This window comes from Durio zibethinus, chromosome 17 (assembly GCF_047325235.1).
Source record: "Durio zibethinus cultivar Kanyao isolate XHJ-2024 chromosome 17, ASM4732523v1, whole genome shotgun sequence".
In the NCBI taxonomy this organism is placed as follows: domain Eukaryota; kingdom Viridiplantae; phylum Streptophyta; class Magnoliopsida; order Malvales; family Malvaceae; genus Durio; species Durio zibethinus.
In genome coordinates this window covers 20,693,511-20,715,422 of record NC_143178.1, presented here as the reverse complement: position 1 = coordinate 20,715,422, position 21,912 = coordinate 20,693,511, and the positions used below count along the sequence as shown (strand labels likewise).

Genomic DNA, 21,912 nt, shown 5'->3' with positions numbered 1-21,912 from the left:
AAGAATCTTTTAAGCACATATTCATTCATTCATTATCATTTTAATTTTTGACAAATACAACGCAATCATACATTTCTCCAATTCATTCTAGGGATGTGAGAATAAAAAAGCATAAGATGCATTGAGAGAAAAGTAATCAATAAAGGGTGAGTTTTGGTACAAAATCAAAATGGGGAAAAGAAACAAGTTGGATGTATGTCATTAGGACAAATGAATATTTAGACAATTTTAAACATTAATTCAAGATTATTATTTTTTTTAAAACTCATTTCATTGACTGTCAAAATCATTTTGAGCTCATCAAACTATGCTCCAGCTTTGAAAGATCTTTAGGTGCCTTGATCTTCTATATATTTGAACTGTTCATCCAACTTTCAACTCAAAGATTTATCTACCCAAATCGTCCTTTCGGGTTTCCAATTTGAGTCTTCTTTTTTCTTTCATCTTTTTTCATTTTTTTTATTTTTTACTTTTTTTTCCATCCATTTTTTCTCTTTTTTTCTTTTCCTTTTTCATTTTTTCATTTTTTTTTATCTTTGACCCATTATTAATATCTCTCACATATTAAACTCTAGAGCAATATAGTCTGATTCCATTATTCCATAATGAGTATACCTTTGCCCAACACATGATCATTCAATTTGAGTATTCACACTTGATCCAAATAAACTTTTTAAGGTTGTAATGTAGGCCATGATGAAAGGTTATGAAAAAAATGGATAAAATAAGCTCAAAACATGTGTTTAAAAGGTTCAGAACCAAATGATCATTTATTATTTGATGCAACTTGGCATTTTGCCCTATTCCACATTATTTCACTACTTTTTTCTTTTTCATTGATCTCATTCCTCCTAAAAGGATTTTTCTTACTTTGCCCCAAATTAAGTGTAGCATTCATTTTTTTTTCTCTTTTTTTTTCTTTATTTTACTTCTTTCTTTATTTTTTTTTCTATCTTTGAGATCTTTTACAATCTTTTACTTTTTTTTCTTTTTTTTTTTTTAAAAATCGTTCAGTGTGAAGGGTGATCTTTGGTTGGGGTTCTCTAACAAGAATCATAATAGGCTCAAAGGGATAGCAATGAATGATTTTTTGAATGGTAAAAAAAATATGACCATTTTTTTATCTCAAATGTAAATGCTTTCCTTGAACATCATTTATTGAACAAAAATAAGCTTGTGAATTTTTGTTTATTTTTAAGATTTATCCATTCCACATCTGTTAGTAGCTGGCTTCTTTTGCTCAAATAATCTCTTTAAATTAATGCGAATGAGTTCTCAAAATTAAATTACAGAATTATTATTATCATTGTCTAAATATTCATTATCCGAAATGAAAAGTTATGAAAGGTAATATAGCATGGAACAATGATTAAATGAAAGAGAAAATATAATGAAATGCATTAACTTGCCTTTTATTGAAATGATAATAAGTAAAATCATATTGCAAAAAAAAAATCCTAATATTACTTTAAAAGAAATCCTAGAATGACAAGTAGCATTCAACTAGCCTTAACATCTTTTTTTAAAATCATGCCTCTGTGTAATCAGATAAAAAATTCTTACTGACATCTTGCCCCCTGATTTGTCGAAGCTTACTAAGCCTTTTTGGATCAAATTTTACACTTTGTGTTTGAAAGTAGGGCATGTTTCAATAGAATGACCTACATTCTCATTGTGATAATCGCACGTTGCACTAGCATCATACCACTTTGGATAAGGTGACTTTAATGGTTCTAGAATAACTGGAGAAACCAAGTTGTTCTTGATGAGTTTTGGGAATAACTCAGTATAGGTCATAGGGATAAGGTCAATTTGTGCTCTTTCTTGGTTATCCTAAGATTTTCTTAAATTACTTGCTTGGTTGTTAGGCTTTGAAATTGATACAGTTATAAGACTAGAATCATATGCAGGTATTTGAAAGGCTGACTGTGGATAAACTGGTTACGAATGTGGTTAGTAAGGGTAATGTGAGATATTATTCACAGTAAGATAGTACGAATAGTAATCTTATGATAGATAAGGTTGATATCCCCTGAACTGTCTATTAAGGTCGTAGCTTGAGCTTCAGTCTCTTTCTTCTTTGGTAGTTTTTTAGTTTTTCTTCCTTTTAACTTATCATTTTTTATGACATTCTCAATGATTTCCCCCGAGATCACTATGTCAACAAAATTTTTTGTTGTATTTTTTATCATATTTTCATAATAGGGAGATTTTAAAGTGTTGACAAACAATACCATGCTTTCTTTTTCAGTAAGATAAGATTGCACTTGAGAAGTAATATCCCTCTATCACTGGATATATTTATTGAATGATTCAGTTACCTTTTTTTTCATATTCTGTAAAGAAAGACGATTAGGAGCCAAGTTTATAATATGTTGGTATTAACTAATGAAGGCATGAGCTATATCGTTCCAAGAATGAATGTGAGTCCTGTCCAACTAGACATACCACCTAGCAGCAGAACCCGTGAGGTTGTCTTAGAACACATGCATTAATAGCTTCTCATTATTAGCATGGGCAACCATTTTTTGATAATACATGGTAATATGAGTCTTTAAACATTTTGTATCATCATACTTCTCAAACTTTGACACCTTGAATTTTGGAAGAATAACCATATTTGGGACCAAATAGAGCCCAGCAGCATCAACTGAGCTATAAAAACTAACTCCTTTCACTGCTTGTAGCTTTTCCTCTAATAAGTTTATCTTCTGTTCAGCTTTCAAGGTTTCTAAAGTTTTCTTCTCCTTGGGCCTCAACTTTTTTTTTCCTCTTAATCATCCAAATTAGGGATTGGTATTGGTTCTATTACTTTTTTAGTAAAGGCAGAATTTACATAACTTTGGTACTATCTTGAATTTGAAGCTAATGGTATTTTGGGGTATCTGTATCTACAGGATAGGTGAATTGCTGTGGTGATGGACCTTGTGTGGGTTAGGCTTTATATGGCCCAAAACCAGAAGGGTACAGTGAGTTATCCACCTCTTGCGATGGATGATCTTATTGGTTAGTACTTTTTTTATACCCTTTCCCCTGTTCAACTTGTTCAAAGCCTTCAAAATCTTATTCAACTTTCATTCTAGCTTTTCTTGAGCTTTCTCGAGATGATTAAAATTTTTTTATTCCATTTGTCTAGCTTGAGCTTTTGTGTTGTAATGATGAATGAGGTTGCTTGATAGAGCTATCCTTAAACTTTTAGTACCACAATTATGATCAGAGATGAAATGCTATGCTTTATGTTTAGTATATTTATGCATGAATGGAATGCGAATTTTCATGGATGAAATCTAATATGAAAATGATGCATATGCACGATGTTGCATGATATGACAATGCAAATACATAGAGTTGAACAAACAAAATAGTTCACTTCATGGATAACATGAAAGTGATGCAGATGCACAATGTTACATATAAAAATGATGCATAAAATCAGACAATCAAAATGGTTAGTAAGTCACAAATTATTTCTTCTTGTGTCCTAACTTCGAGTTATATCTATTGATGGATAGAAAGGGCTTTATCCTAACGTTGGCCTCTTAGAGGTGAACTATATGCAGGGTTAGACGATTTTGACCACTAAAGGTTCTTAAATTGTTTCTTACATCATTGTCCGTCACAGACTAGTAAGACACCTCAATCTTCACCTATTACAGGCTACAAGTAAAAAGATTCAATTTGAGTGAGAGTATTTCGCTAGCAATTACGGAGGCATTAAAACCTTATGAAATCATATGTACTTTACTTCCTCTTAGAGAGACGGAGTTCGGATATAGAGCTTATGTTATGCACATGTATATGAATGATAAAGTTAACGAAGTAAATAAATAGAATGAATGAATAAAAAAAATCTATACAAAAAGTTCAATTTTATTAGGCTTTTGGAAAACATAAATTTATTTGCTGGCCTGACTCTCGACTGTTCCTGACGGAGTCGTCAAACTGTCATAACGTCTAGATATGGGGATCTATTGCTTGATATTAACTTGAGAAATCAGCACCAATCTTTTTTTTATTTAGGTGCGATTAGCCACTTAAAAAATCTATCATTTCAAGGAATACCTAAACTTGACTAAGAGTCCCTAAAAGAATAGGTTTAAGTCTATTAACCAAAACAGAGTTCAAAAGTTCGATTATGAGCGAAAAAGATTATAGCACTCTCACAACACCCTTCGAAAGATGGTACTAAGTTAATTTCATGTTATTCGATAAGCCTTAAAAATTTTATCAAGTAATTAATTATTAAAAATTATTCTTAATTGACTCCAATATTTTTAGCAAAAAAAAAAAAAAATCTCATCACCTCAAGAGTATACAAGAAAACTCTTATTTCATTTGCAAAGACTTCATCGTCGAATTATTTAACCAGATTTCAAAAAAAAAAAAGTAAAGCATAATGATTAATATAGATTTTTTAAAAAAAAAATTCATGTTTTTATATAAGAAAAATTGATACTTTCAACTTTTTCTTTAAAATGTTTTTCTTGATAATTTTTATTTTTAAGAAAAATTGATACTTTCAACTTTTCCTCAAAAATATTTTTTTAAAGAAATATTTTAATTTCAAAGAAAATTGATACTTTTAACTTTTCTTCAAAACGTTTTTAAAAATTTTTATTTTAGAAATTTTATTTTTAAGAAAAATTGATACTTTCAATTTTTCCTTAAAAATATTTTTTTTGATAATTTTATTTTAAGGAAAATTGATACTTTCAACTTTTTCTTAAAAAATATTTTTTTGAAAATTTTATTTTTAAAAAAAATTAATACTTTCACTTTTTCTTAAATTTTTTTTTTTTTGGAAATTTTTATTTTATATATTTTTATTCCTTTTTTAAATTTATTCATGCAAAATAATCTAAAAAAAAAAGCAAAAAAATACAAAAAAAACACATAAATAATGAAAAAATAAAAAAATCTAAAAAAAATACCAAAGAAAAATTGAGACAGCTCGATTGCAGAGTTGCAAAATGGCTTGGCTTCATAAATAAAAGCGGCTCGAAAGTGCGGCTTGATGGCATGGTTCCAATCAAAGAATTGGGCTCTTCGGTATCTAGGCCAAGTCTGGAGCAACTTGTAAATCGGGTTGGCTGAAACGGGTCAAAACTTAATGAGCGGGGTCAGTCAAACGGGTCCAGTCTTAGAACGAGTTGACCCTTCCTTATTTTTTTCCTTTATTTGCTTTCTCTGCCAAGCCTTCTTTCTCTTTTCCAGAATCCTTTCTGGACTAAGATTTTTGACTTCTCACTGGTTTCAATCAGTGCTGCCGCCGTTCACCGCCACCTGTTAATAGCGCCTTTCTTTTTTTGGGGAAGAGAGCCCTTGTTTTGTGATTTATGTTGGAATCCTATGAGGTAAACCTTCAAGCCACTTTCGCATCAACTCTACTACGCATATATTCGTCGATTCTATTTAATGTTAGAAGTGAACGGCTCATAACATAAGGCATTCGATTCACTTTTTTCTGTAGGTGGGATCTCGTCAATAAATCTTATAAATAATGTCATGTCATCTGTACTGTTGTTGATCTTTTTTGAGGTCTGCTTTACTGGGACGATTCATTTATAAGAGAAAAAAAAACGTTCGATCCAACCCACCTGCTGCTCTGGTTTATGCCGGTGGCTTTTTTTTTTTTTGGCTTCAGGAATTGGATTGAAAAATCTCGTATGTAAGGCTCGATAGACGTCAATCAAAAAGATCATGGCTGGTTGGAGTGTTAGATGGTTCAATCCCATCTCAGGAAGCTAGCGGGTATAAAGCAAAGCCCACCAGCGGTCAGAGATTGTCGCCTCAGGGTTTGCAAAATTTCCATCAACAGTTTTCACTCCTTTGTTGGCCTCATTTCTTTTCGCAACTCAAAGAGCCCCGAAAGCCCCCCAACCAACAGCGGTCACAGCTACTGTAAGTCACCTTTGGTGCCACCACCATCGGCCATTGCAATACTCCGTTGATGTTCCAGCCGTTAGCTTCTTCGATCTCCTTCCAAAGCTAAGCTCGAAAATCCTAAAATTTGGAACCTCCGAAAATTCCAAAGCCCTACGTCGAACCTTCTTTTTGATCTTTTTGATTCTGTGTTGGTCCTCTGTATTGATGTTGAATTGTGATTTTTGCTACTTAGTTGGATGTTAGTATTTTGTCTCTAGATTCTGCCTCTGTGTTTATTGTGTGACTGTAGTTGTTGATGGTGTCTGTATATGGGTTTGTGATGGTAGAAAAATAGTGGGTCGGTGATTTTTGTATTTTTCAGCTTGAATTTTTGTGTGTTTCTGTTTTCCTTTTTGTGTTTTTTCTTTGATCACTTGCCCTCTCCGTCTGTGGGGTTGTGATCCCATATTTATAATGAAAATCCAGAAGAATTTTCACTTATCCATGACTTCCCCTTCAACCTTTATCTTGTAGAGATCGAGCCCTTCCACCATTCTGCCACTCCAACCACAGTCAAATTTATTATCTCCTAAAAAAATTACTGATAAATTCAATAAATAAGCAGGTAAATCAACAAAAAAAAAATTGAGATAAATAAGAAACCAGAAAATAATAAAATGAATGAAAATGAAAATGAAAATGAAAGTAAAGAAAGAAAAAAAAAAAGGCTAATTGGCCTAATATCCTGGGCCCTATTGAGCGAGGCGCAATTAGTTTGGATTAGGCTCGAACTTTGTTGGATCAGATCTAATAGACTTAAACTGACTAATTAAGGTGTTTGCAATATGTAGATGTATCTTAAATAACGAGATGATTTAAATTTAAAATTAGATTTTTAAATATAAAAAGATAACGTGAATTTTTATAATTTTTAGACAGAGTTTGGGTGTGATTTTTTATATTTTAAAAAAATTTTATTTTTTATTTTTATTCTCTATTTAATTTTATTATTTTAAAATATAAAATTATATAAAATTTCTTAATGAAATAAAATTTTCTAAATATTCCATCATTTAGGCGATATTCAAGAACATATTATTTCATAAAAAGCTATCATATAAATACTTAAAAATTTAGGATGGTTTTTAAGTTTTAGGTAGACTTAGGGTTTCACCTGGTGTTTAGGATTTTCCCTAGAGTTCTGGGTTTTATGGTTTAGGGTTTTACCTAAGATTTTCGATTTTTACCTAAGATTTTAATCTTATGATTTCATTTAAGGTTTAGGGTTTCAATTTAAGGTTTTAATTTAGGGTTTTGGTTTAGAAATTTACAGAGTCTTTCTAAAAATTTTTAACATCTAAATAGAGTTTTGGAACAAACTTACTTTTTATAATTTTTTTAAAAATGAATTTTTATACCCTTATATATTTCTTTTCATTAAAAATTTTACTATCATTATAATTTATTAATCTTTTGTTATTTTATTATTTAATAATTAATAATTACCCTACATCTAGGCAAAAATATTTTTAAAATAATTTTTTAATTCCCTCCAACATTTAGACAGAAATTTTAAAAATTATTTTTTTATATTTATTATAATTTATATTTTTAATTTATTACTATTAGTTTGTTATTATTTAAAAAAAAATTTTTTTTAAATGCATGAGGAATAAATCACCTTGAAAATTAAAGCATAAAAAAATGAAATTAAAATGAGCACCAAAGAAAATATAATGTAAAAAATTTGAGCTAAACTTAATTCCAAGAGAAATATGCATAGGCTTGGTAAGAAAAATCAAATCCATTAGCTTAGCTTACTAGTTTCATGGATAAAAAAAATAAAAAACAATATGGGCAATAGGTAGAAAGCTAAAACTCATCCCCACCAACTTTCCTGCAATCATACTGACTTTGTCTTAATCCCAACCTTTAATTCATTAAGTTAAGAAAAGAACTTTCAACTCATGCAACAAAGATCAACATATATGAGCCAAGGATGCAGTAAGTTCCCACCAACAATCGACACGCGGGACAGGAAAAAGAACAACATGCACAATTTAGACTCCTACAAGAACCAATATGCAAGGACAGTGAACAGGAAACAAAGAAGAAAAAAAAAAAAAACATGCTTTAAGCCTGTCATGCAGCAAGGAAACGTATGGACCTTTTTACATAAGAATTTTAGTTTAAAAAACAAATAAATAAATAAAACCCCCAAAATGAACCTGCTGCATACAACTAATAAACATATATATTACATATATTTAAAAGGAAAGGAAAGAGGGAGAGCTTACCTACGTTCGTTCTTCCTTTTATTATTTTCTTTTATATTGTTTTTGCCTTTCTCTTCTCGTTTCCAATTTTTTTTTTGGGCTATTTTCTGCTCTACTTGCGACCCGTTCTGCTATGTTTTTCTTGTTCTTCTCTTCTGCCTTTTTTTGTTTGTTTTTACTGCTTCAGTTCTTGTTCACGTTTTTTTTTTGTCCGCTAATTCTCCAGGTTGTTTTCGTTGCTACCACTGCCATGCATTTTCCTTTTCTCCTCTCCGTTCGTCTTCTTCTTTAGTCAGCCACCTCCTTCATTTTTCTGTTTTCAGTTTTTTTTTGGTATTCTTCTCTTTATATTTTTTCTGCCCTTTTTTCCTTTCCCCGCTTCCATGCTCCCTTCCTCCTTTTTGCTTTTTCCAGCTTTAGCTTTTCTTCACACCATCCTTTTTTATTTGCTGCTGGTTTGCTTCTCTTTTTCCCTTACAAGCCGCATTACCCAGTTTCCTTCAGCACGTCACCTTCCTCCTTTTTTTTTTCTTCTTCACTGTTAAACAAAAACCACCCCATGCCCAGCTTTTCTCCTCCTTTTCTTCTGGCTGTTCCTGCTTGTTTTCTTGCTGCCTATTTTTCTGCTTACTGCCACCCTTTTTTGGTCTCTCTTCTTTTTTTTTGTGGTTCCTTTTCTGCCTTCCTCGTTTTGCTGCCGCTTCATCCCTTTTTTCTACTTGGCAGTTCTGCCTCTCTAGTTAGTTTTCCTCTCCCTCTTTTTTAAACTGCCGCCCCTTTTTTCCTTGTTTTTTTTTTTTTTGTTGGTTTTTCATCCCTTTTTGGCTGCTGCTTTTCACTGCGTCCCCTCCACGTTCATGCAACTGTTCCTCATGCATCCCACGTCCCAGCATGCCAGCTTTCTCTTCTTTTTTCCTTCCGAGCAGTTTTTTTGTTTGCCTTATTTCCCTGCCACTAAACTTAATTTCATGCCAAATTTTCAGGCTAAATGGGCCTCTTTTATGGGCCATCAAATAGGCCTTCAACAAGAAACTAGTGTTTTGTTTGGGCTTTTTAAGCACTTTTTTTTTAATTTTTTTATATATTTTGTATATATAAATATTTTGGCCAAACTTTTTTTTATATATATATTTTTTATTTTTTATTATTTTATATATTATATATTTATATATTTTTTATTCTTATTATTATTTTTTTCGATTTAATGACCAATAATAGGTCATCTTGGACCCTCCTTTGGGTCTATGCTCTAGGTTTTCACTATAAGATTTATATTGAGTCCCATTTTTAAGTATTTAAAAATGATATGTTAATGGATTCAAAAAAATTAATGATCAAAATCTAATTATATAAATAAATTTAATATTAAAAAAATAAAATATTTTAAATAAAATTAAATGTCTAATAATGCTATAATAATTTTGATCATTATAATAAACATAGACAGACGGTAGATCGAGGACTTAAAAATAATAATAATAAAAAGACAATAACCACCTACTTCGGTGCCTAGACCAGTAGCGGCATGGCCCCATTTAAAGGGGTCAACCATCTCTATAAAATAACCGGCCCCCACCATCTTACCCAGCCGGTAATCAACTTTAACACTTCTTCGAGTTTGAGAGTGAAACCAAGAAAAAAAAAAAATTGAGTTAATATGGCGGTCCAAATTCCGAGTCGGCAGTTACTCATCGACGGGGAGTGGAGAGAGCCCGTTCTCAAGAAGCGAATCCCAATTATCAACCCTGCCACTGAACAGATCATCGGTTATTTTTTTTTCTTTCTTGCATTGTGGATCGAGCTTTTAGTTTTGTTGATTAGTGGTTTAATCAGGGAATATTACTTGGTGTTTATCGGATAAGGCTTTGAAATGTTGAAAATTTTGAGGTTTCATGTGTTTCTTTTCAGGTGATATTCCAGCAGCTACGGCTGAAGATGTGGAGCTTGCGGTGGCTGCTGCTCGGAGAGCTCTATCTAGAAACAAAGGGAAGGACTGGGCTTCAGCTTCTGGCGCTGTTCGTGCTAAGTATTTACGTGCCATCGCTGCTAAGGTATAAATACGGTACACTTATCTAGTTATAAAGATAATTTTGAATAATTTACTTCATTTTGAAAGTCGTAATCATGTTAATGAGATTTGGAGTTACTGAGGATATGGTCCTTGAGTAGGGCGCAGGATCACAATTTTATCCATACCGCGACCCGTTGTAGAGAGAAAAGGCTTTGGTTGTAGTAAACTTGTTATTGTTGTCGTAGTAGATCACTCAGCACAAGCACATAGGTGATTTACTGTGTGCTGTTCCCGAATTGCTATGCTGAAAATTATGACTTCTGCGTGCATGTCCTTAAGATTCTATTAGTTTTGGTTGGATCAAATGGTCCAGGCAGTAGCAGTAATTTTGGTATTTCTTCTTTGAATTTTCACTGCAGATTTATACCTATTTTGTATAAATGCTAACTTGGGGACCAATGTGCTTGTATAAAATAGATGCTCTAGAGAAATTTTGTGGTATGTTAATATTATTGGGTTAGCAATGTCATTGCAATGAAATACAAAAGGGAAATTCTAAATACACTCCCATTTTTTCTTTCTACACCTTTTTTTTTTTTCAAAATCATTTTAAATGAAATTACTTAATTATCTATTCTCTTTTCTCTTAACACTCTTCTATTTTTATTCGAAAGCTCTTAAAAGCCTTTGGAATTGCATATCCGGAAGCTTTTAAAAGTTTTCGGATTTACATAACTGGAATTTAAAAATTCCAAAAGATTTTTTCTCTCAACTATTTTTTTCTCAAACCTAAATGTAACTTTTTTTTTAATTTACCAGATATGAAAATCCGGTAAGTTATATAAGGCATATGCATTTTCAGTAAGTTTATAAGTAAAATGCATATCCGGAAGCTTTAAAATTAAGATGAGAAGGATAAATAAGTAATTTCACCTAGAGAAATTTTGAAAAAAAGAAGTGGGTATAGAGAGAAAATTGGGGGTTTATTTAGAATCACCCAATACGCAAATGCAGTCAAGTTTTTCTTTTCTGTCACTGGACTTGTTAGCTAAGTAGTGGGGAGTAAGTCAGATAGAAATAACATTGGTGATAACTAAATGATTCATTTAAATTTGAACTGAAGTGATGATGATGACTTTTGTGGATGAGGATGTAAAATTATTTTCTTTATCACAGTCCTATTACAGATATTGCTTGTAACAGAGTATCCTAGCATTTCTTACAGTTTCTGATTTTTTTTTTTTTTTTATTGTTCTCAGCTTTGAATTGGCTGTATTGGCTCAATTCTGATGTGTTGAGTTTGTTTGAATGTCCAGATAACGGAGAAAAAATCTGAATTAGCAAAGCTTGAAGCAATTGATTGTGGGAAACCACTTGATGAAGCAGCTTGGGACATTGTATGCTTATAACACCGATGAAGGTTCCATGACTCAGTATTTCGAATATTTTCTTACCTGTTTATTCATTTTATTCAGGATGATGTTGCTGGATGTTTTGAGTACTATGCAGACCTTGCTGAAGGTTTAGATGCAAAGCAAAAGGCTCCTGTCTCGCTTCCAATGGAGACATTTAGGAGTTTTGTGCTTAAGGAACCAATTGGGGTTGTTGGATTGATTACACCGTGGTATTATTTGCTTCTTATTTTGTAGTTTTTGTGTAAATGGAGTGTAACTATTTCTAAATATCATCATTCACTGGCACTTCTATGCGCTTAGTTCTACAATTATGAGTAAAGATCTCCTTCTCCTTGTCCTATTCTTAGGTTTTCTTGTACAATTTATCAAAGCTAATTGTGCACATTGTGTGAGTTTTTTGTTTTGGGTGCATTGTATATAATGGTAGCTTGGTTACATGAAACTAGGTCTGTGTATTATTTTTCCTGTTGTGGTAATTGCAAAATAGTTGTCATAGTTGCAAATTGATATTAGTTACATTTGCAGGCTTGATTGTCCCATTTGATATTCTGTTATGTGCTTCATATCAATTAATTGGACTTACACATTTGTGGATGACTTGCAGACTCTTGACAATGACTTCTCTGGATTGTTGTTTTTCTTCTGTTTTGAAGGAATTACCCGCTATTGATGGCTGCATGGAAAGTTGCTCCTGCCTTGGCTGCAGGTTGTGCTGCAATACTGAAGCCTTCCGAGTTAGCATCTATGTATGTTGTCAACTTAGTTGCAGTAGTTTGTTAATTTGTCACTTTGTATGAAATTTTGAGAACCTTGGTTTATATTTTGTATTTGGGACCAACAATGCAGCTCATGATGTATTCGTCTATTTTTTTTCCCAGCACCTGTTTGGAGCTGGCTGAAGTGTGTAGGGAGGTCAGTCTTCCTCCTGGTGTCCTGAACATTCTGACTGGACTTGGCCCTGAAGCTGGTGCTCCTTTGGCATCTCATCCGAATGTTGACAAGGTTCTGATTGTCTTTATTTCATTGAAGCTTTTCTTTGAACTTGAATTAGGAATGGTTGCTGATTTTGGTCATTGACCATTATAAGATAAATACCAACAATGGAATAAGTTCTAATAGTTAGTTTTAAACAGATTGCCTTTACCGGAAGCACTGCAACAGGGAGCAGGATAATGTCAGCAGCAGCTCAAATTGTCAAGGTATATTACAGTTATAGAAACAAAGCTAAAATGTTTTTTTCTTTTTCTGTCATTTTGTTGTTAGTCACTTTTGATCTGTGCATAAAATCTTTTATGCGCTTTCTCTGGCAGCCTGTTTCTTTAGAGCTTGGAGGGAAAAGCCCAATCATTGTGTTTGAGGATGTTGACCTTGACAAGGGTTAGTGCCATCTGAATTACAATTTAATTGTTGTCTTTCCCATGTTCCTTGTATTATTGGACTCTTTTTCAGAAACAAATTGTTCATAAATAACAGGTTTCTGAAACCTATCATGTTAGAAAAAGAATGCCCCATGGTGGTCAAGTTTTTTTTTCTTTTCTTTTTAACTGACTCTGTGTCTTTTAAAGTTGTTTATTGAAATTCTCGGTGATTTTAATAGCTGCCGAATGGACTGCATTTGGTTGCTTCTGGACAAACGGACAGATCTGCAGTGCAACATCCCGTCTTATTGTACATGTAAGTTGCTTGACCTCATTGTTTGCTTTTTTTTTTTATATACAGTTTTTGATCGTTCATCATTCCATATCTTTTTTTGGTTCAAAGTATAGAGGGGGATATTTGTAGTAACCTGGAATAAGGTTATGGTACACCATGCAGCCATGCAATTTGGTTCAGCTTCTTGCATGATATGAACAAACCCAGTTCACATACAAATTTGTGTAACTAACCACTTCCTAGAGTAAGCACACAACCTAGAAGGGTTCCTTAGGGCATGGTGTTGTGGAAATAAGATAACTCAGTCAATTAACCTCCCACAGACCCAAATCTAAAAGGTCAAAGAACTTAATATGAGCTGATGTCAGCCATTGGACTGAACAGACTATTTGAGGAACACAATTGACAAATAGAAAGCAAATGTCAATGGTCCAGAACTATCATAATTCTGCTGTTCAATTAATTAGCTATTAAATCAGAAAGATTAATAAGAGCAGTAATCACAACTTTATGCACCTTTCATCCCTACATGATTCACTGTTTATTTGCCAAAGCAAACAGTGTTCGATGTGAACATACCTTGTTAGAGCCCACCTATTCTGCTTTAAATTTTGGTCTATGGACTTAAACATCATATTCAATGGCAATAGGATGCTGCAATTTTTTCCTGTCTCACAGTATTTCTTTTTGGAAGATAGAATTTCTTGTTCCTGATATAGTGAACAAGAGCTGTAAATATCACTTGTATTTTACACTAGATAACGTGGGCTTATTTATAATGCGGTCAGCTGAAATCTATCCTTGTCCCTTTTTCCTATTCTTCTTGTTTGCATATTTCTTCTGATTATGAAAATTTTCATTTAAATGTCTCAGGAAAGCATTGCAAAAGAATTTCTGCACAGGCTTGTAAAATGGACTAAAACCATTAAGATTTCAGATCCCTTGGAAGAAGGTTGCAGGCTTGGCCCCGTTGTTAGCGGAGGGCAGGTAAGATTGCTGTTTGAGTACTATGAATCATTTTCTCTCCTTTCTTTTTCTTTCTATTGGAATGGGGGAGCAGGGCCAGTAAAAAATTCTAAACTCTGCAGCAATAGCCTGGTTCTCCATACTTGTTCTTTCTCCCATTAATGCTTTTTGTTAAATCCACCATAGTAGGTTATATTTCCATTGTCTCTACAGTTCTCTTCCTAGCAGTTGGGGGTGAGAGGTATAGCTATTGAATTTGTAAACTAGGTTGATTTGGCAGCGAATGTTACTTAAGAGTGGATTGTTAGACATGCTAGTACCTAGATATTCAAGATTTCAAGATCTTGTACTTACTAAAATTTAATTCCATTGGCTGCAGTATGAGAAAGTATTGAAATTCATCTCAACTGCTGAGAATGAGGGTGCTACTATTTTGTGTGGTGGAGTTCGTCCTAAGGTATCCACTGCCTCTCATTATTTGCCATGTTTCTCTTTCTAAACCTGTCACCTTCTCTTATATAATTGACGAATTTTTGGCAGCATTTAAAGAAGGGTTTTTTTGTTGAACCAACTATAATAACTGATGTGACAACTTCCATGCAAATCTGGAGAGAAGAAGTTTTTGGACCCGTTCTTTGTGTTAAAATATTTAGTACGGAAGAGGAAGCCCTTGAATTGGCAAATGACACCCAGTATGTCCCCCAATTTTCTTGTTGTTGAAGTCCAGTAACTTGATAGTTTGTCAGGATATGATACAATGAAATATCTCTAATTTGTTTTGGTTGCTTCATGATTTCTTTCCCTTCTCTTTATTGTTTTGTATAGAGAATGATTTTTTTTTCTAATTTCCAGATATGGGTTGGGTGGTGCTGTGATATCAAATGACCTGGAAAGATGTGATCGAGTAAGCAAGGTGAGAGTTGCTTCTAGTTTGTGGTTGAAGCTTTCAGCTGTCGTAAATAGTTAGTGAATTAGTTATATCTTTTCACCTGTTTTGCAGGCTCTTCAAGCGGGCATTGTGTGGATCAATTGTTCACAGCCATGCTTCTGTCAAGCTCCATGGGGAGGCAACAAACGCAGTGGTTTTGGGCGTGAACTAGGGGAATGGTATTACCCTGATTATCCAAATTACAGTATAACAGCGTCTTATTGTTTCTTGCATCAAGAAAATGCCGTTTTTTCTTCTTCCTCTTCTAAAGAAATGTGGTTATGGACAATTGCTGGAACCTATTCTAACTGCTGGTCGGTTTTTGCTGGCTTTCCTCCACAGGGGTCTCGACAATTACCTGAGCGTGAAGCAGGTCACACAGTATGTCTCCAATGAACCATGGGGATGGTATTGCACTCCGTCAAAGCTGTGAGAATTCTCCTTGATACAGAGAAATAAAATAAACCATTGCAGATGTACCGAAAGAGCGGAAAAAGAAGAAATAAAACAAGAGTGAAGTATTGAAATAATGAAATTTTGACCGCACTCACCTAACTAGGATAAGGTGGGATCGTGGTCTGATCCCAAATCTTTGCCGCTTACACTCCATGGACTGCTCATTGTCAAGATTTTCTTATTACTATTTATGTGGTGATTTCATCTTAGAAAAAGATATTAAACAGTAATAGGTTACTGCTTTTCTTCAAAAAATGTTACTAAGGTTGTATTTTGATTTCATTGCTCTCACTGTACGATCCAAGTCTTTTTCCACCAATTGCGTAATGGTTTAGTCGAGTGCTTTCAATTTGCATTGTGATTTTCAATTTGGGAGTAGAAATGTTTAAGAATCGGACTATCCGTTCAAGTTTTGAGAGGTAGGGGACAAAAAATTAAAGTATATTTAATAAATTTGAATATAATTTTTAAATTCGTTTGAATTAAATCGGATTTTGAATAAAAAATTTAAAATTTGAATTTATTCGATTCTATTAGAATTTATATATATATATAATTATTGTTGTTTATATATGTGTTATATAAAAAATAATTTATGTGTATAAAAAAATTATATATTTTTTATTAAATTTAATTTTTATTTTTAATATATATAATTTTAATTTTTAATGTATATATAAATTAAGTATAATTTTATTAAATTTAATTTAATCATATGTTTTAAATTTTTTATTATATAAATTAAATTTTATAGGTGAACTTGGTTTTTTTTTTTTTAATTTAGATCAAATTAAAAAAATTTTTAAAATTTAAAATTTCAGTTAAATTGAGTCTAAATAAATATATAAATTATTGATATTAAATATGAGTTTGATGTGACTTAATCCATGAACACTTTTATTTGAGAGATTGGTGTCACGGAATAATTGTGACTAGATGAACTTGATAAAAGAGAATTAAGAAAGAGACCAGAAAGTGAAAGAAGGTGGAACAAGACCAGAAAAGAAAGTAGCAAAAAAGCAAAAAGCTTTGATATTTTCATTCATATCATCATTCGTTACATGATTGGCCTTTTGTTGGCTCTCGTTACATCATTTTGCATTTATCTGCTTATGACAAGGCTCTCCCGAAAGTAAGTGGCCCACTGAAAGTTACTAACTAATTAGATTCTTCCAGTTGTTTACTCATAACAGTATTGCCACCCGTGCTATTCATATTCATCCTTTCAGAAGCTACCTCTCCCAGCTCATCCTCATGTTGTTCTCCATTTCTTTTCCTACTTGACATTAAAAATGCATATCTCAATTCCTTTGCATACTAGTCACCTTTCTCTGTCTTACTTGACATTTCACCTTTCCATTCTGCCTTTTTATTTTCCGCAACTATCAGATTCATTACAATTGGAGAGGGAAGAATCGAGTAATTCACTATCATTGTTTAAGTGGAAAATTGAAAAGAAAATTTTTTCAATTGTAACAGTCAGATTGCTTTTGATTGTTATGTCTAATCTCATTATTATTCTTATCCTTTCACCTTAAAACACATATCTTTATCACTTTTTTTTTTATTTTAATTTATTCTTAAATCTTTTTACCTTATTACTTAATTAAAAAGAATATTATTAGCAACAATTTTTTTAAATTTGTAAATTTTAAGCTTCTAATCTAATAATGTATCAAACTGATTAAAAAATTAATCAACTCATCTCCACTACATTTAATTTTATTGTTACAAAATTTAATTTAATTATTACTATCATTAATTTTACTTCTATCATTATTTTTAATTTTATAATATCTAATTTCCCTTCATTGTTACTCTACTACTTTTTAATTTTATAATATATAATTTTACTGATACAATTATTAATTTAACCTTTCCAACTGATTTCAATTTTATTGAAACAATTTCTCCTGTCTTAAATTCCTTCAGTCGTACGGGAACTTTTGCAATAAATTTAACTTTTTTGACCTTATTATAAAGTCATTGAATAATAACCATTAGACATAAAGAATTAATATAAATCATTAATTTTTTTAATTGTAAAAATAATTAATTATTTGTTAACCTGTTAATCAAAATTTAATTAATTAACATTAAATATTATTTATTAAATAAAATAAAAGAAACTTTTAACAAGTAAATACAATCTATTTAAATTTTCTAAAAAAAAGAACAAGATAATATAACATTTAAAAAAATTTAATTGAAAATAAGTTAACATAAAAATATTAGAATTATCGTAAAATTGGTATCATTTAACATAAGATGTATTAAAAGTGTCATAACATCTTAAGAGAAAGTTGTGATAATTCTAAACATAATAAAAGTAAGAATAAGTATAAAGAGATATTATTGTAACTTAATTAATTAAGTTGATAACATAAAAAAATTATTACATTAAACTCAAACAATAATTTTAAACCAATAAATAAATGTTAATGTAAAAACATGAGAATAATCGTAAAATTAATATTGTTTAATATAAAATGAGTTAGAAGTATTATAACACCTTAATAAAGAGTTTTGATGATTATAAACTTAATAAAAAGTAAAATAGGTATAAAAAGATATTATTGTAACAAAAATAATTAAATTGGTAATGTAAAAGAAATATTATTACAAATAAAAAAATTTAAACAAAAAAAAGTTAATGTAAATAAATGAGAATAATCGTAAAAATAATATTATTTGATGTAAAATGATTATAAATATCATTATACCTTAATAAAACATTGTGATAATTCTAAATATAATGAAAAGTAACAATAAGTGTAAAAAAAATTATTAAAATATAAATAATTAAATTGATAATGTAAAAAAATTAGTATTATATAAATAAAAAAAATTCTTACACTTAAAAAAAAATGTTAATGTAAAAAAATAAAAATAATCGTAAAATTTGTATTTTTTGACGTAAAATGATTAGAAGTATCGTAACATCTTTAAGAAAAAAGTTATGATAATTCTAAACGTAATAAAAGTAACAACAAACGTAAAAAGATATTATTATAACATAAATAATTAAGTTGACAACATAAAAAAATTATTATTATAAATAAAAAATAATTATAAACAAAAAAAAATGTTAACATAAAAACGTGAGAGTAACTGTAAAATTGAAATCATTTGGTATAATGTGTGTAAGAAGTGTTGTAATGTAAAAAGGTAAGAATAATTATAAAATTGGTATCACTTGACATAAAGTGGATTAAAATTATCGTAACACCCTAATAAAGAATTGTTATAAATTTAAATATAATAAAAAGTAAGAATCAGTGTAACAAAAATATTATTGTAACATAAATAATATTTTACAATAATATTTTTGGTAACATAAAAGAATTATTATTACAAATAATTAATAATTTTAAACTCAAAAATAAGTGTTAGTCTAAAAAAAGGTGAAAGTAGTCGTAAACTTGATATTATTTGACGTAAAATAGTTAAATGTGTTATAACATTTTTAAGAAAAAAGTTGTAATACTGAAAGATAACAACAAACATAAATATATATATATATATTATTAGAATATAAATAATTAAGTTGGTAATATAAAAGAACTATTATTACAAATAAAAAATAATTTTAAATAAAAAATTAAGAGTTAATATAAAATTGTAAGAATAATCGTAAAATTAATATTATTTAATGTAAAATAGTTTATTACACCTTAAGGAAAAAAATTATAACAATTATAAACATAATGAAAAATAATATACACGTAAAAAGATATTAATGAAACATAATAAATTAGTAACGTAAAAAAATTAGTATTATAAATAAAAAATTAATTCAATCAAAAAATAAGTGTTAACATAAAAATGTGAGAATAATTATAAAATTGATATCATTTTATGTAAAATATATTAAAAATATCATAATATCTTAAGAAAATTTTATGATAATTCTAAATAAAATAGAAGGTATGAATAAGCGTAAAAAATTTTATTGTAACATGAATATAAGTTGACAATATAAAAATTATTATTATAAATAAAAAATAATTCTAAACAAAAAAATGTGAGAATAATTAAAAAATTAGAATCATTTAGTGTAAAATATGTTATAATATCGTAATATAAAAGGATAAAAACAATTGTAAAATTGGTGTCAGTTGATGTAAATTAAATTAGAAGTGTCGTAACAGCTTAAAAAAAGTTATAATAATTCTAAATGTAATAAAAAATAGAAACAAGTATAAAAAATATTATTATAACATAAATGATATTTTTTGCAACATAAAAGAATTATTATTATAAATAAATAATAACTCTAAACCAAAAAATAAATTTAAAGATGAGAGTTATTATATAATTGATATCATTAGGCGTAAAATAGTTAGAAGTATTATAACACTTTTAAGAAATAATTATGATAATCTTAAATAGAATAAAAAGCAATAACAAGTGTAAGAAAATATCATTATAACATAAATAATTAAGTTGGTAATATAAAAAAATTATTATTACAAATAAAAAATAATTTTAAACAAAAAATAGGAGTTAACATAAAATAGTGAGAATAATTGTAAAATTGATATTATTTTACATAAGATGATTCAAAGTATCATTTCACCTTAACAAAAAAATTGTAATAATTTTAAACGGAATGAAAAGTAATAATAAATGTAAATGATGTTATTGAAACGTAATAAATTTGTAACGTAAAAAAATTAGTATCATAAATAAAAATAATTCTAAATAAAAAAATAAGCGTTAAAGTAAAAAAATGAATATAATAGTAAAATTAGTATAATTTGACATAAAATATGTTTGAAATGTCGTAATACTTAAAAAAATATTGTGATAATTCTAAATATAATAAAATATAAAAATAAGTATAACAGATTTTATTGTAATGTAAATAATTAAATTGATAATGTAAAAAATTATTATTATAAATAAAAAATAATTCTAAACCTAAAAATAAGTGTTAATGTAAAAATATGAAAATAATTGTAAAATTAATATAATTTAATATACAATATGTTAAAAGTATCGTAATATTAAAAGATGAGAATAATCTTAAAATTAATATCATTTATGTAAAATAGGTTAAAACTATGAATAAAAGAAGAGTTGTGATAATTCTAAATATAATGAAATATAAGAATAAGTGTAACAAATATTATTTTAACGTAAATAGTTAAGTTGATAACATAAAAAAAATTATTATTGTAAATAAAAAAATAATTCAAATAAAAAATAAGTGTTTACGTAAAAATGTGAGAATAATTGTAAAATTTGTATCATTTGACATAAAAGTGTATTAGAAGTATTGTAATATCTTAAGAAAAAAGTTGTTATAATTATAAATGTAATAAAAGATAAGAACAAGTGTAAAAATAAATTATTATAATGTAAATAATTAAATTGGTAACGTAAAAATTTATTATAAATAAAAAGTAATTTCAAACAAAAATATAAGTGTTAACGTAAAAAAGTAAAAAAATTGAAAATAATTATAAAATTGATATAATTTGATGTCATAATAATTTAAAAAAGAGTTATAATAATTTTAAATGAAATGAAAAGTAAAACAAACGTAACAAAAAATTAAAGTAAATAATTAACTTAACAATATAAAAGAATTGATATTTTTAAAATTAAAAGATTCTAAATAAAAAAATTATTAATGTAAAAGGATGAAAATAATTATAAAATTCATATCATTAGATGTAAAATGAGTTTGAAATGTTTTACCTTTAAAATTTTTTTTAATAATTCTAAATATAATTATAAAAAAATAAAAATATATTATTAAAGATAATTAATTAAATTGATTTCATAAAATAAATTAATACTATAAAATTAAAAAATATATTATTTTTTATTTATTAGATTAATAAATTAAATAAAATTATGTATATATTTTTTAATATTTCCTACTAACTTTTTTTTAAAATTATATTATTCTTATAATTTATCATGATATATTATTAAATATTTTGATATCTCATAATTTTAAAATAAAATCGATATATTGCGATTTTACTCATACAAACACTTACAGGTATCTTTTTACACTCTTAGAAATTTGGCTGAAAAATACAAATTTTATCATTTTGTGTTGTAAGAATATACATGATCGGATTAATTTAGTATCGTTTTGTTTGAAATCAGCTTTCAAAAAAAAAAAAAATTTTTTTAAAATTTTTTTCATTTTTTTGAAAAAAAAAGAGATTTTCTGTTGTATTTTTACCGGCTAATATCATCCTTACGTTCTTTGCCAGCTAATATCATCCTTACATTATCAAAATTTGATAGAAAAGGACAAAAAAAAAAAAAAAAGGGAAAAAATCCATATAATAAAAGTCATTTTCAAATTCATAATCAAAT

General features: G+C 28.9%; 1 protein-coding gene across 1 annotated transcript; it reads left to right on the top strand.

Moving 5' to 3' along the window:
* The first annotated feature begins 9,727 nt into the window (after positions 1 to 9,727).
* Positions 9,728 to 15,852, top strand: LOC111283158 (aminoaldehyde dehydrogenase 2, peroxisomal-like). The gene is made up of 15 exons (XM_022871591.2): positions 9,728 to 9,907; positions 10,050 to 10,192; positions 11,469 to 11,549; positions 11,628 to 11,776; positions 12,221 to 12,313; positions 12,446 to 12,569; positions 12,701 to 12,766; positions 12,878 to 12,944; positions 13,165 to 13,241; positions 14,094 to 14,207; positions 14,566 to 14,643; positions 14,727 to 14,878; positions 15,039 to 15,099; positions 15,187 to 15,293; positions 15,457 to 15,852. Exons 1-15 carry the CDS (start codon positions 9,799 to 9,801, stop codon positions 15,545 to 15,547), a joined length of 1,512 nt encoding a protein of 503 aa, XP_022727326.2. The 5' UTR covers positions 9,728 to 9,798; the 3' UTR covers positions 15,548 to 15,852.
* The last annotated feature ends 6,060 nt before the right edge of the window (positions 15,853 to 21,912 follow it).

Bases quoted from the DNA above. Each gene is read 5' to 3' on its own strand.
- LOC111283158 (XM_022871591.2), top strand. From the start codon at position 9,799: ATGGCGGTCCAAATTCCGAGTCGGCAGTTACTCATCGACGGGGAGTGG. The intron at 9,908-10,049 runs GTTATTTTTTTT...GTTTCTTTTCAG, and splicing joins TGCCACTGAACAGATCATCG to GTGATATTCCAGCAGCTACG. The intron at 10,193-11,468 runs GTATAAATACGG...TTGAATGTCCAG, and splicing joins TACGTGCCATCGCTGCTAAG to ATAACGGAGAAAAAATCTGA.